This window comes from Notamacropus eugenii, chromosome 7, assembly GCF_028372415.1.
Source record: "Notamacropus eugenii isolate mMacEug1 chromosome 7, mMacEug1.pri_v2, whole genome shotgun sequence".
Classification (NCBI taxonomy): domain Eukaryota; kingdom Metazoa; phylum Chordata; class Mammalia; order Diprotodontia; family Macropodidae; genus Notamacropus; species Notamacropus eugenii.
Genome location: NC_092878.1, coordinates 28,166,830 through 28,182,680, shown reverse-complemented (window position 1 = coordinate 28,182,680; position 15,851 = coordinate 28,166,830). Strand labels below are relative to the sequence as shown.

Sequence of the window (15,851 nt, the reverse complement as noted above, 5' to 3'; positions counted from 1 at the left end):
GAGAGAGAGCAACAGAGGTAGAGACACAGAGACAGCAAGAGGGAACATTTCAGTTCCTGGCCAGTTCCATTTGGGACTCCTCAAGCTTCAGGGATCTCCATGTGTTAAATCACTTTGGCTGCTTCTGGCTTCCAGCTGCTAGAGAGAAGATGGAAGAGGCTTGAAAGGGTTGCTTGAAAGAAAAGAAAAGACTGGGAAGATATGAGAGGGGCTGGCTACAAGCTATAGTCTGTGAGGAGTTTCTCTTTCTTCACTGAGCTGTGGCTATCTTGATCCCTATAGGAAAGCTTGTTCACTCTCTATTGTCTGGTATTTTCCTATATTTTAGTCATTTCAGTCACTTAAGACTCTCCATGACACCATTTGGGGTTTTCTTGGCAAAGATACTGGAATGTTTTGCCATTTCCTTCTCCAGCTCATTTTACAGATGAGGAAACTGAAGCAAATGGGTTAAGTGAGTTGCCCAGGGTCCCAGCTAGTCATTTTCTGAGGTCAGATTTGAATTCAGGTCTTCCTGAATCCAGACCTGATGCTCTATCCACTGCATGACCTAGCCAACCCTAAACCATCTCTGATTTCTGTTTTGCTATGATTTGGATAAATGGATTTCTTTGCTCTTTACGTGTGCTCATTATGTGATGGGAAAGGAGTCAAACCTTCTATACAGAGCTTGGCGTCTTCCCCCCAATAATGACTGAGCGATCAGCAGTTAGGTAGGACCTGGTCATGTTATCCCTAAACTAACAGTATTTCAGGAAGCAGATAGATATAATTCTAGCCCTGTAACCCCTGTCTCTGAGAGATCAGAGAGGTGGCTTCCAACCCCAACTTCCTGCTTGCCCTCTGGCTGGAAGAAGGGGTGGGGGGGAGAAGAGACTAGAGGTAGCTTTTCTGCCTCCCTTCCAGCCATGTGTTGACAGCCTTGCCTATACACATGGCAAACCTTAAGTTGCTATGTGGATATGAGTCTAGTTGTTATTAAAATAATAATAGCTAGCATGAATATAACACTTGAAAGTTTGCAAAGTGGTTTACACGATCTCATTTGCTCCTCCTGCTCCCCTTGAGGTTGGTACTATGGTTACTTCCATTTCCTAGGGCAGTGGTTAAATGCTAGAACTTCCAAATGTCTTTAGGATCATGATTAGCAGCAGGACTATGCCCCTCCCCTGCCAGATCTTCATTTCTTTTCCTTCTTCCCTCCCCCATTACATCATCTGACTTTTCACTTCTGGGTTGTCTCCTCTACTTGGTCAGGCCCTGGAGACTGAAGTCAGCTCCCACCAAGCAGTGTGCAAGGAAATCACAAGGAAGGCAAAGGAGCTGAGCCCCCAGGGCCACCCGGGCCAACCAGACCCACGGGAGCGGGCAGAGACCATCCACAGCCAGTGGCAGCACCTCCGAGACAAGATGGCAAAGCTCCTGGCCCGTCTTCAGTCTGCCCTGCTCATCAAGCAGGTACAAGGCTTTGGAGAAAGAATGGGAAGAGGGGGAGCCATGAATCTCTCTTTCCCAATTGCTGTTCTCCAAACTAAGCTGTCACTAAGAATTCTTGTGCCAAAGGAAATTGTATTTGGGGTGCATTGAATAAAGAATAGTCAACCTCAGGAGAGAGGGAGCAACCATGCAGCAGCGTGGCCAATAGTGCCAGACCTCCCAGTTCCAGCAAGGAGGCATAGAGGTGAGAGAAGAAAGACCTTAGGGAAAAGATCACTATGGCAGAAGGACCCTGGGGCTGGCATCCTCTTACAAGGCAAAAAGGCAAAAGCACATGGGCCCCTGGGAAAGAACTATTCCACAGGAAGGAAGCACACTTCTTCCATGTTGGTGGACCAGTACAAATCTTTCCCTCTATCTTTTGGATCCCCCCACCCTAGTATTTTGCAGATGTGAGTGAAGTAGAATCATGGTTTCAGGAGCAACAGTCCCTGATGGCCAGTGAGGACTATGGGAAGGACGGGGCTGGTGTGGCAGTCCTGCTTCAGCGTCACCAACGACTAGAGCGAGAAGTGTGGGCCTGTGGGCTGGAGGTGAGACGGCTGGAGGAGCAAGCACAGACTGCGGCCACCCACGCCCCACTCATGGTAATTAACTTGGCACTGTTGAGATGGGAAAAAAGGATGTATCGCGTCAAAGACTGGACTCTCACTGTCCAACCCCAGGGAGGACTGAGAAATGATCTGAGCTGCTGAACTTTCACAATGGAGCAGCTGAATGGAATGCAAAGAACTGGATTTAAAGTCAAAAATTGTTCTAGTCCAGTTGTTTCAGTCATGTCCAACTCCTCATGGCCCCTCTTGGTGTTTTGTTGGCAAAGACACTAGAGTGGTTGGCAATTTCCTTCTCCAGTTCATTTTACAGATGAGGAAGCTGAGGCAAACAGGGTTAAGTGACTTGCCCAGGGTCACACAGCTATTAAATGCCTGAGGCCAGATTGGAGCTCACAAAGATGAGTCTTCCTGACTTCAGGCCCAGCGTTCTATCCACTGTGCCACCTCACTGACTCAAGTGAGAGGACCTGGGATCAAGTTCCAACTCTGCTGATTACTTTTGTGAGACTGGGAAAATTACTTCCCCTCTCTGAGCCTCTGTTTCTTTCTTTGCAAAATAGTTGGGTTGGACTCGATCATCTCTAAAGTCACTTCTAGTTCTAAATCAATGATCCTTTGATTCCAGAAATAATTGAAACACGAGTTCATATTCCACCAGAGACACTTACTAGCTGTGTGACCCTGGGCAAGTCACCTAATCTCTATCTACCTTAGTTTCTTAGTTTCATCCCTAAAATGAAGGTAATGAAAACTTCATCTGTCTCACGAATGTAAGGAATCAAATGAGAGCATGCAAACTTTAAAGTAGTTCACGCACGTGAGTTAGTAGTGGTTATTAATTATTTTCTCACACTCTCAAGAAAACCTAGGGCTCCCATCCATCTGAGCCTCAGATGAGGGAATCAGATTCAATGACCTCTAATGTCCCTACCAGCTCTGAAGCTCTGCTCCTATGGCCTTTGAACTCACAGTTATTGATGGTCCACCTTACTTCCCCTTTGAGGCCTAGACTGAGCCTTCTCCTTTGCATCAGCAATTCTCCAAGTGTTGTGTAGGTTCCTGAGGTCCCTTCCAGTGATCCTCCCAGGTCAAAACCAATTTCATCGTATTACTAAGATGCTTTAGTCAGTCAACAAACATTCATCAAGCACCTACTATGTGCAAACACTGCTAAGCAACAGAAATACCAAAAGAGGCATAAACCAGTCTCTGCCCTTAGAGGAGCTCCCAGACTAATGGTTTTATTTCAGATATGGTAAATACCAGTAGACATAATTCACATAAACAAAAGCTCTTGGGCAGGGGAGGGGGGTCCTCAATATTTTTTAGCATATAAAGGGGTTCTGAAGCCAAAAAGTTTGAGAACCACTGCTACAGATCACTAGGTCTCTGGGAAATAAGGATATTTGCGGGGTTCCAAAGGCCGCCTTGTCTGAAAGTCCCATCACCCACACATGCTGGAATACCTGCTATTCTCTTCCCTCTTGTCTTTGTTCTTAAGATTTTTTTTTCACTTGAAACCAGTTCATGTTAGTCTCTTTAAGCCCCTTTCTCTGAAACTATAGTTTTGCTCAAAAGTCCACTTGGGTCTTCATAACCTCCTCCCATACTGTATTGTACCATCCGCCCACAGTGGCCAGCTGAACCTCCTTCAGGGATCACCACAGAAGACTGTGACGACTACAACCCTAACCACTACTACTACCACTACCACCTACCACCACCACCACTACCACTACCACCTCCATAGCACCACCACCACCACCACTACTACCACTACTACTACTACCACTACTGCTACCACCACCACTACCTACTACTACCATCACTACTACCACCACCACCACCACTACTACCACTACTACTACTACCACTACCACCACCACTACCTACTACTACCATCACTACTACCACCACCACCACCACTACTACCACTATCACCACCACCACCACCACTACTACTAGTACCACCACTACTACTACCTCCACCACCTCCACCTCCATACCACCACTACCACCACCACTACTACCACCACCACCACTACTACCACCACTACTACCACTATCACCACCACCACCACCACTACTACCACTTCTACTACTACTACTACCACTTCTACCACTACCACCACTACTACCACCACTACTACTACTACTACCATTACTACTACCACCACCACTACTACCACTACTACTATCACCACCACTACTACCATTATCACCACCACCACCACCACTACTACTACCACCACTACTACTACCACCACTACTACTATCACTACCACTACTACTACCACCACCACTACTACCATTATCACCACCATCACCACCACTACTACTACTACCAATACCACCAGTGCTACTACTACTACTACTACTACTACTACTAAAAATAATAACAGCCAAAGTTTATATAGTATGAGAGGCAGCATGGTGGAATGAATAGAGTTCACCTTGGAGTCAGGAAGATCTGGGTTCAAGTTCTGCCCCTGACACGTCCTATGTGACTCTAAGCAAGTCACTTAGCCTCTTAGCACTCCAGCTAAGAAAGTCTTTAAGACAACAGGTTGCAGAGCAGGTGCCAATCTGCACTGAAGGATGTAATTTCCTCACTGAGCATTACCTATACTAAAAAAAATTTCCCAAATATTAATATAACATCTTAAGGTTTGCAAACACTTTATCTCACTTGATCTTACAACAACCCTATGAGGCAGGTGCTGTTATTATTCCCAGTTTTTGTCACTGCCTCTCACTTACTTTTTTAGTCACATCCAACTTTGTGAACCCATTTTTTGGGTTTTCTTGACCAAGATAATGAAGTTGTTTGCCATTTTCTTCTCCAGATCATTTTACAGAAGAGGAAACTGAGGCAAACAGGGTTAAGTGACTTGCCCTGGGTCACACAGCTAGAAAGTATCTGAGGCCGGATTTGAACTCAGAAAGATGAGTCTTCCTGACTCAAGTCCAGCACTCTATCCACTGCACCACCTAGCTGCCCATGTGTATGGCCCATTTCCCCCAAAAGATTTCTAAGTTCCTTGTGGGTCAGTACTATACTTTATACTCAAAGTTACAACTAGGAATTCTTATACCTGGAGCAAATTTTATTGGGGATAGGGGGCAACTGACCTCTGTGGCAAACAGCCCAGAGGATAGTCTGACCACTGCCCATTCCCTGAGAATTTGGCCCATGATTTCTCAGAGATAGCCCTAGGAGAAGGGTATCAAAGCAATAGGACCTCACTGGTCTAGGACCAATGGACCTATTAGTCCAGGGGCACGGACGGTCAGTAAAAAATTTCCAAGCAAGGCAGGAGAAGAAAGCATTTGTTCTTCCTCACCAGATGCCAGCACCTTGGCACAGTTCTCTCCACTCTGTTTAAGTACTTAAATTATTATCCCAAAGTGTTCGACACCTTGTTAGGCACAGAGTAGATACAATATAACAGGATCAAAGATTTAGAGCTAAAAAACTGAGGCTTGGACAAGTTAAGTGATTTGTGTAGGGTCACGTAGCTCATGTGTGACTCCCAGTCCACTAAGCCAACTAGCTGCTCTGAGGGGTTTGGGGGTTGTTTGGAGTTTTTTTTTGCCTAGTTACTTATAGTCTATAGTTCCTCACCTTGTTCAAAATCTTTGTACCACCAATTTTCTGGGTAAGGAATGGAGAGAGAGAGAGAAAGAGAGAGAAAGAGAGAGAGAGAAGAAGGAGGAAGAGGAGGAGAAGGAGGGTGGGGGGAGAGGGGAGGCCTCTCCACAGGTTTCAGCCCAGGAGGAGGTGGTGAGTGACAAGACGCCCATCTGGAGCTCTCATCAGAGCTATCCCCACCTCCAGGTGGAGAGCCAGGAAGGCTGGAGTCAGGTGGATGGGGATGGAGCTAGGAAGTCCCAGGGCTGGACACAGAACTCAGCAGCCTCAGCAGTGACTGGTCATCAGCTCCGGGTCAGGATGCGTTTCACATACCGAGGTACCCAGGGTTGAAGAATGGGTCCTGAGGGTACTATGGGCTCCTTCCCCATCTGATCAGAAAAGTATGGGTAGAAAAACAGCCTCCACTCAAACCCCTCTGCCTGACCCTACCTAAGGCCCTCATGTCTCTGCTGCCCCTGGAGCTTGGGGAGGGTGGGGTGAGGATTGGGGTTAGACCTCTGGAGACTAGGAAAGTATGATGTTCCCATGGCTCCAATGAAGTTGGTAACCCATTTCTCACACCACTCAGGGTAAAAACCTGACTGGGGTGTTTCTCCAGTCCTTAGAAATGCTCATCCCTAACTTCCTTCAAGAGTCCACTCAAGCACCACCTCTCATGAGGCCTATCACAATCTGCTCCCCACCCCCAGCTACAATCAATCAGTTAGCATTGATTAAATGCCTACTGTGCTCCAGGCACTGTGGCAAGGGCTAGGGTACTCTCCCCCAACTCAAATCACTTGGCATTTATTTTGCACCCCCCACCCCAGGGCAGTGAATATCTCTTTTTGGTCTTCATATCCCCATTATTTAGCACAGTTTGTGGCACGTAGTAGGTACTTAATATATTCTTGTTATTTGTTTGATTGATTAATATCCACTACTCTCCCTCTACACCAGTTCGCCAGGAATAACCAGAGCCCTGGGCAATGGCGACTGAGGCAGCCGAAAGATTCCAGCCCTGACTAAGAGAGACTGATGTCCAGGGCAAAAACCATATGCCACACTTGTACCATGTGTGCGCACTTCAGCATCCAGTACTGTGCTAGCTACATCATCCGTGTTCAATAAATACTTACAGATTATTTGACTGATTAAAAAGAGGATCTACTGACTCTCAGCTTCCCCTCCTCCCTCCACCCCATGCTGTGCTCAGAACTCTTCTCTCTACAGGGGACAACCTCACCTGGACACGGGGAGACATCCTGGAGCTGGTTGCCAAGACAGGTCCTTCCACCTGGAGACTCAAGGACTCAGAAGGCTGCCAGGCAGAAGTACCAGTAAGCTACATCACAGAGCTTGAACCTCCCCAGGTACGGCTTCAGAAACTACATTCTGTGCACAAATACTCATAGTCAAGACAAACAAATTACCTTTTGGGTCTTTCTGGAAATGTGTGTCTCACAGAACGGGCTTGGGAGGTTTTGTTTGTTTTTTGAGACTGGGCATCCTTGTGTGGCTCAGACTAGAAATGTAGGGGCCATGTAAGAGCTCATTCTGACTGTGATGGGCACCATGGCTTTGTCGTGCTCCTCTCTCGTGACTCATGCCCATACTGGGAGACTGAGGCTGGTGGATCACTTGAGCTCAGGATTCTGAGCTGCAGCAGGGCTGAAGACCATCTAGTCAGTCTGCTCTAAGTCTTGCACCATTATGGTGAGCCCTCAGGAGCCACGCTGTCTGGCTGCTTAATGATGTGCCAATTAGCAGTTGGATTTAGGTCCGTGAGTGCCACTGTACTTCTGGTCTGGACCAGAGAAGGGGGTTCAGTCTCAAAAAACAAGCCAAAAACCCCAACCCAACCTCATTCTGAGAGACAAATTTCTAGTTATAGCATAAGAGCTTGTTTGGTTCTAGGTATTCATTTTCTTTTTTCTTTTTGTTCTATTGGGAGAGAGGGATGGAAAGGATTGAGGGGGAAAGATAAAGGCTTGTTAACTGAAAACAAATTAAATTAATTTTTTTTTTAAAAAAAGACTGGCATTCTATCTACTAAACACACACTCACATGTGAAATTTCATTCTTCTGGGGAAGCTGGTCACCATTCACATTAGCCCTCTGTCATCACAGGTGGCATTGCTGATGAGCCCCTTATGTGAAACACCAAGGAACCAGGGCGCTAGGCAGATGCCCTCACGGCGATCTGTCCGCTGGGGCACCCAGGAGATCACCAGCCCATTGGAGCTAGATCTTCATTTTGACCCCGAAACAATCCACAAGACCCAGGATCACCTGAACAAGGAGTACCAGGGCCTACAGGCCTTGGCACAGGTATTTGATTTACGTACCACCTCAGAAACAGTCGTCCTCAAAGCATGGGGCTCTGAGACACCTTCTGAGGAGCTGTAAAGTCAAAGTTATTTTCATAATAATACTAAAATATTTTCATTTCTAACATGGTAAATATCGACGGACGTAAGCCGCATCACCAAACGACAATCTCTGAAGAACTCTCTATTTTTTAAAATGTTATTTTTAATATATTATTTATCTTCAACATTCTTTTTTAAAATTTCGAGTTCCAAATTCTCTTCCCCCTTCCCTTCCCCTACCCATTGAGAAGGCAAGCGATAGGATATAAATTCAGCATATGAAATTATGCAAAATATAATTCCATATTAGCTGTGTTGCAAAAAAAACAATGAAGTGAGAAAACTATATTTTAATTTGCACTCAGAGTCCATCAAGAACTCAGTAATTTTTAAGAGACTCTGACACCCAAATCTTTGGTCGAACAGCTCTGTGAATATCTCTCACTCTCATTTTTCATCATCTACAACCCTCAGACCATCAAGTTCTACCCAGTAGGAAGCCTGGGAAAGCAGGAAATTCTGGGAAAGGGGCAGGGGCCTTGAACCATAAGACTTAAGGAGAAGGAGGGCTGAGGACTTGAGAAACAACCGATTCCTCCCATCCGACCTTGACTCAGCTGCCTATAAGGAGCTGGTTGTAGAGGATGCTTCTCTGTCCTCTCTGCTGGATGCCTCTGCTTTCATCCTGAGGCACCCCAGACCTTTCTGTCTTTAGCAACGCAGGACCCGACTGGAAGAAATGTCCACCTTGTTCTGCTTCTATGACTCTTGTGGAGAACTCCAGTCCTGGCTAGAGGACCAGACGGTGTTGTTCCAGACCCTGAATCCCCAGGCTGAGAATGTGGAGGTCGACAGGAATAAATTTGAGGTATAACCATGGGCATGCTAGTAAATATTTAACTACCAGCTTTACGCATATACACACACACACAAATCTCAGTTCACACTTTCAAACTTAATCTGCATTATTAGCATACTTTCCATCAGTTTCTTGAATTTAGATCAAAGGTATCAAACTCAAAGTTGGTGAGCCTCAGGTAGCTAGCAAAACTCCAGTGCAGTAGAACCAGAGTAAAATGTAACTGGGAAATGTTTAACAAAATACATGAAAATACATTACAACATAGATAATGTCAATGTGTGGTTTTCTAAGTTACTGTGAGATCTACAGGGATCCCTTTCTGAGTCTGACACTGCTTGTCTAGACAATCAGCAAAATTATAAATCAAGCCCTGATTTGTAGCATCTGCCCATTTCCAAGGCGTAAATGCTCAAACTGAAGACTTAACAACTGGCTCAAGTGCAGATCCACCCTGGAAAAAAGAGGTTTCCTGAACATTTGAGTCCCTGCTCTTCCACTTCATCTATGTCTGTCTCCTCTCCCCTTCAATCCTTTTCACTTCCAGATTAAGCCATTTGCCCAAAGTCAAATACACGAGGGGTTCAAATCCCAACTAACTCTCTTTCTCTCTCTCTCTCTCTCTCTCTCTCTCTCTCTCTCTCTCTCTCTCTCTCTCTCTCTCTCTCTCTCTCTCTCTTTCTCTCTCTCTCTCTTTGTCTCTGTCTCTGTCTCTGTCTCTCTCTCTCTCTCTCTCTCTCTCTCTCTTTGTCTCTGTCTCTGTCTCTTTCTCTCTCTCTCTCTCTCTCTCTCTCTCTCTCTCTCTCTCTCTCTCTCTCTCTCTCTCACACACACACACACACACACACACACACACACGCAGACCTTGCACCCAAGTCCTGTGAGTCCAAATTTAGCATTTTTTTCATTGCATTTGAAGTCAGAGGACCTGGATTTAAATCCTAGTTTGGCTGCTCACTGCCCTTGTGACCTCTTGCAAGGCCTCTATTTCACTATCTGTAAAATGAGGGGATTGGATTAGCCCAGTGGGGTCAAACTCAAATAGAAACAGATCTCTGTGTTGACTTAGAAAACCACAAATTAGCATTATCTGCATTGTATTGTATTGATCTTTTATTTATTTTGTTAAAATTCCCCAAATTATATTTTAATCTGGTTGAGAGCACTGGGGAGCTATGGGGTCCTGTGGGCATAGTGAGTTTGACACCTCTGGTAGTTGACCTCCTGTGTACCCCCCTTGATCCAAATCTGGGAACTTCTGATTCTTCACCTTTGGTGCCAACATCCTGTAGGTCCATGTTAATGATTTTGGTCTTGAATAACCACAGATCTGGGTAACTTTTGGTCCATTCCCCTTACTCCCACAGAGACCCAATTCTCTGGCTCTGGAACAATGTCTCTGTCCTCTCCAGGAAGAGGTAGAATTAAAGTGGCAGTGGATGAAGTACCAGGCATGGAGTCAGGAAGACTCATCTTCCTGAGTTCAAATCTGGCCTCAGACACTTACTAGTTGTGTGACCTTGTTTACCATAATTTCTTCATGTGTAAAATGAGCTGGAGAGGAAATGGCAAACCATTCCAGTATTTCTGCCAAGAAAATACCAAATGGGGTCACAAGAGTAGGACGTGACTAAAGAATGACCAAACTGAAGGACAGAGGCATCCCCTGGAGAAGCAGAATTAGAAGTCCTCTGTTTTCCTGGGCTAAGAGATGGGGGCTATAGGGATGAGGATGGGAAAGAAGAACCCATTCACAACACCTTCTCTCCCCTTACCTCTTGCTGTCCCCTCACTCAGAATTTCCTTACTGCTCTGGCTGTGGGGAAAGGACACTTGGCAGAGATCAGCAGCTCAGCAGAAAAACTGAAGCAGAGAATTCCTGATCACTCAGCCAAGATCCAGCAGTGGCAAGAGGAACTGGGCCAGAGGTGAGACAAGAGGGAGAATTCAGAGTGAGAAGGAGAAAAAAGCAGGTGTCTCTGATGCTTTGTTTACTGGGATGGGATAAGAGATCTGGAATGGAACCACAAAACTATGGAGTTGGGACTGCCAAGCTTGGCCCTGGGTGAGATAAGAAAATGGAGAGGTGGGGGACTATAGGTGTCCAATGTTGCATATGCTGTTAGATGAGGATTAATGTAGGGTCATATGTGACTCTCTAGGTCCTCAAGTTCAGTCCTTTGACTGAATCCAGACTTCACAGAACAAATTCCCTTAACAAAAGGATTTGTTCAGTCAAACACTGAATTAAGTCTCTTCCCTACATCAGAAAGGATTTATTGAAACCCCTGGCAGGGGCGGGGGAGCAGCACCAGTCTAAGGATTCAGATTTGTTCTGTAAAACTTGGATTCAGTCAAAGATCTAGAAGACCACATGTGGCCCCCACAGGTTCCCTGCCCCCAGATTAATGGATCAGTTGGTTTTACTGAACTTTTTTTTCTTAATTCTTCGTTATGAGGCAATGTTTGCTGGGCAGGGGATGTGGGAAGGGGCACATTTGGAAATGAATATGGTATAAAAACAAGGAATATCAACAAAATAGAGATAGAAGAGAGAAAAACCAATTGATCAACAAGCTTTTTTCAAGTGCCTACTATGTGCCAGAAGCTGATATACAGACAAAAAGTGAAACTATATTAATGAGAGAAGTTCTAAGATTGAGACAGAATGCAGGGCCCTTAGATTCCGAGTCTGAAGAGACCCATGGTAGGCTGGAGCACAGGATTGCCCTGAAGCCTTGGGATAGGGGAAAAGTTGGCCTGGAAGCCTCTGGTGAATGGGACCTGTCCAGGAAGCAGGGGAGGACAAGGTGTCTCAGTCAGGCTGAGCCGCTGGTCTCTATTCCTTGGATAGATGGGAGCAGCTGGAGGCACTGAAGGAGGAGAAGGGATCACATCTGGCAAGCATGGCAGATGTGCACAGCTTCCTGCAGGAGTGTGGACCCACCCAGACCCAGCTTCAGGATATCATGGTGAAGCTAGAGTCTATGAGGCCAGCTGACTCAGTGGGCAGCCATCGACGTTCCCTGCAGTCAACCCAGCATGAGATCTTGGTGCTGGAGCGCAAAATCTGCTACCTCATCAGTGTGGTGACCAAGTAGGGTCTGGGCCCAGGGTTCTGGAGGAGGAACAAATAGAAGTGGGGTCTAGAAAAGGAGAGGAAGAGACTGGTATAGTGGGTAGAGAACCGGCCATGCAGTCAGGAGGGCCTGCTTCTGAGACGTACTATCTCCACATAACCTCCCAACAAACCATTCAAACCTTCAGTGCTTCAGGCAACTTGCTACAACCATCAATTACACAGAGATGATTGACATCCATTGCAGGAAGCTTCCCATATTGATAAAATGGCAGATCCAGGCATAAATCAGATGTATAGAAAGGCTTCCTGGCATAGGGTGCCATAGAGATAGAGTGCCACACTCTGAATCAGAAAGACTTGGGGCTCGAATCATACCTCTGATACATAACCAGCTGTGTGAGCCTGGACAAGTAATTTAACCTCTCAGTGCCCCAGGTAACTCTTTAAAATCCTAAGTGTGTGACAAAATAGAGGGAGCCTCCTCACAGAAATCAGAATGCCAGAGGAGTCACACGACCAATAAAAAAAGAAATAAGCAGACCAAAGTAGAGATGGGGGGGAGGTGGGGAAAAGGTTGGGGAAGATTGAGAAGTGGAGAGGTGAAAGATTTATAGGGAATTTCTGCTGCCCCTACCCCAAGCATAATGAGGAATCCTTGGGAAAGACAGAGACAGAGAGAGAGACAGAGACACAGAGAGAGAAACAGAGACAAAGACAGACAGACAGAGAGAGAGACATTTTTTTCTTGAGTAGACTCATCACCATAGACTTGACCAGAAAGGATTTAGGGATAGTGGTACCAGCGTGTGTGTGTGTGTGTGTGTGTGTGTGTGTGTGTGTGTGTGTGTGTGTGTGTGTGTGTATGTGTATGTGTGTGTGTGTGAAGGGGGTGGGGTGAAGGGGAACAGTTGTACCCAGCAGAAGGTGGAAGGGTAAAGATACTTCCAGTCCTTCCAAGGCAACTAGGCCACCCTGTGCCCCCAGGATTGAAGAGACAAGCCCTACGGAGAGCCCAATATTGAAGGAACGAGTGGAGACCCTGCAGGCCCTGCTGAAGCAAGTACAGGAACAGGCTGCCCAAACAGCTCAGGCCCAGACCCAAGCCCAGGCACGGCACAACTTCTTGAGGGAGAGTCGGCAGCTGTTGCTCTGGGCAGAGGGCATTCAGTCCCAGCTAGAGAACAAGGAGATGGGTGTGGACGTGACTTCAGCCAAGCAGCTGCTGGAGGAGCACAGAGACCTGCTGGAAGAGATCCGTGCCCAACAAGAGAGGTAGGGGCAGCATAGGGAAGGGGAGGGTGGCAGTGGAGAACAGAGGGAGTCTTCATAGGAGCTCAAAGGGTACTGCTTCCCCGAGGCTGACCAGTTTCATCATTAAGGCTCAGATCATGCCCCCTGGGTTTATGAAGGCAAAGTACATAGGGTGTCTGCTCTGGGTCTCCTGGGAGGTCTAAGGCCCTCTGGTCTGAGGCAGCACTCAAGTCAAGGTGGAACAATCCCATGGTAGCCCCTCAGCTCTCCAAAGTCATCCTATGCCCCAAACTCAACCTCCAGAGGTTAAATGAACCATCCCATTGGCCTAGTGTATCCACCATTATAAATATAATAAAGCCTGCATATGCTTTAATTTGTTTAAGGGGTAACATGGCAGATAGGGTGGACCCAGACTCATTGAGGCCCATGTTCACATGCCAAGTCTAACCCTTACTGTGCGATGATAGGTAGGTGGGTAGGTAGGAAGACTGACAGACAAAGGGAAAGTAGATAGACTGAGGGAGGGTAGACAGACAAATAGTAGATGGACAGACACTAAATAGATAAATAGTAGATAGACAGACAGACAGACAAAGGGAGGGTACTGGTAGGTGGCATTATGAAAATCAAGAAGAAGGAAAAGAATTTGGAGATAAAGTTGAGGCAGTGAATGAGGGGAATCATAGCTGGGGGTCTTTCCTAAAGTTTAGGTGGTCCCAGGAAGAAAGTCACCATTCAAGAGAACAGGGAAATGGGAGCCAGTCAATCATGCATAAGGACCAGGGGGCTGGATATCAACTTAGAAAACCCCATATTAAAATTATCTATGCTCGATTATTATTTATTTTGCTAAATATTTCCCAATTGTATTTTAATCTGGTTGTATCTGCATTGGCCTGCGGGCCATGTGTTCAACACCTCTGCATTAGAATATTAATCTAAAGAACACACATGATGATATCCTGAATCCTTCCTCCCTGGTGAAGGGTAACAAGATATTTCCGGTATCAAAGACATGAGAATTAATTAGATTGGGGAATAGGGGAGAAGGAGAGGAGCTGATTAGGGCATAACTCATTATTCCTTCTCCTGGGCAGGATGAGACAGCTGGAGGCCCAGGGCCAACAACTAGCCAGGTTGGAAGCCCAGGATTCCACAACCATGGCCAACGCGCTGAAGCAATTGGGTCAGATGGCCCATAGGGTGGATGCAGCATGGGACCAGTGCCATCGGCGGCTGCAGCAGGGGCTAGAACTACAGATGTTTGTCCGGGAAGCCAATGGCTTCAGTGCCACTTGTACCAACCATGAAGCATTCCTTCGAATGGACAGCCTCGGGGTACATGATTGAACCTGGGGCAAGCCACCTTGGGATATGGAGCTGGGGGGGGTGGGGGGCGTTGATTCTGAGAACCCTGGGATCAGAATCATAACTGCTCACATTTGTGATTTGAGAGGTGCCATGATATAGCAAATGGTGAACTGGCTTTAGAGTCCTAATTATATGGGTTCATGCTGCCTCTGACCATGCTGGCTGTGTGATCCCAGGCAAGTTAATTAATTTCTCAGTGTTCTAAACAATTCTCTAAGATCATGGGTTGCAGAAAAGATGAAGATCTGCATTGGGAGAAGAACTTTTTTCCTCTGGGAGTTCTTTTATGTCAGTGAAATCACAGGTCCAGTACTGATCTACTGTTTAGGATTTTCACCATGCTCTTAGGGGAAGCTAGATGGCTCAGTGGATAGAAAACCAGCCCTAGAGTCAGGAGGACCTGAGTTCAGATCTGCTCTCAAGATACTTATTAACTGTGTGACCCTGGACAAGTCACTTAACTCCAGTTGCCTCAAAAAAAAATGTTCTAGATAACTTTAATTTTATTCTCACAACAACCTCACAAGGAAGGCAGTGGGAGAAGTTTTCAGTCCCATTTTACAGATGAAAAAACTAAGGCCCAAAGAGGTTAAGTGACTTATCCAGGGTCACACAGCTAACTTGTGGCAGAGCAGGGGCTTGAACCCAAATTCTAAGTTGGAAACTGTAGCATCAACCTTCAGGAAAAAGAGATTCCTTGTGTTTGTCACTTAGAGGGATGGAGGGTAGAACTGGTGGAGAATGTTTCCTTTCCTGGAAATAGCACTATGTCTGTGTCCCCAGGAGGATGTGAGTGATGTACAGAACTTGTTGCAACAACACCAGGAATTTGACCAGGTCCTAGAGACCTTGGGTCCACGTGTGGAGAGCCTGAGGTCCCATGGGGAGAGGCTGACAGAGAACCAACACTTTGCTACCCATATGTAAGTTTGGGGTCTGGGCCTTTGGGGTCGGGGTACATGTCTTCCTTGCCTTCTGTGCCATCTTGCCTAGGGTGTCTTGGTGGAGCTAGGGGAGCTCAAACCAGGGGAAAGAAAGGGGCCAGAAAGACAGTCAGGATTTCAATCAACAAGCATTTACTAAGCAACTGCTAGTATGAGTGCCAAGGGGCAGCTAGGTGGTACAGTGGATAGAGCATGGGGCATGGAGTCAGGGAGACCTGAATTCAAATCTGGTGCAGACTAGCCATGTGACCCTAGGCAAGTCACTTAACCCTGTTTGCCTAAG

The 15,851-nt window shown here is 46.4% G+C and overlaps 1 protein-coding gene across 1 annotated transcript in view; it reads left to right on the top strand.

Moving 5' to 3' along the window:
• SPTBN5 (spectrin beta, non-erythrocytic 5) overlaps nt 1-15,851 on the top strand; it is a 94,741-nt gene that overhangs the window by 14,629 nt on the left and 64,261 nt on the right. The window contains exons 10-20 of the mRNA XM_072623223.1: nt 1,258-1,458; nt 1,878-2,084; nt 5,890-6,022; nt 6,919-7,058; nt 7,817-8,017; nt 8,774-8,926; nt 10,715-10,845; nt 11,772-12,014; nt 12,984-13,271; nt 14,351-14,591; nt 15,408-15,547. Of these exons, the coding sequence (XP_072479324.1) occupies nt 1,258-1,458; nt 1,878-2,084; nt 5,890-6,022; nt 6,919-7,058; nt 7,817-8,017; nt 8,774-8,926; nt 10,715-10,845; nt 11,772-12,014; nt 12,984-13,271; nt 14,351-14,591; nt 15,408-15,547 (2,078 nt within the window). The remainder of the gene's footprint in view (nt 1-1,257; nt 1,459-1,877; nt 2,085-5,889; nt 6,023-6,918; nt 7,059-7,816; nt 8,018-8,773; nt 8,927-10,714; nt 10,846-11,771; nt 12,015-12,983; nt 13,272-14,350; nt 14,592-15,407; nt 15,548-15,851) is intronic.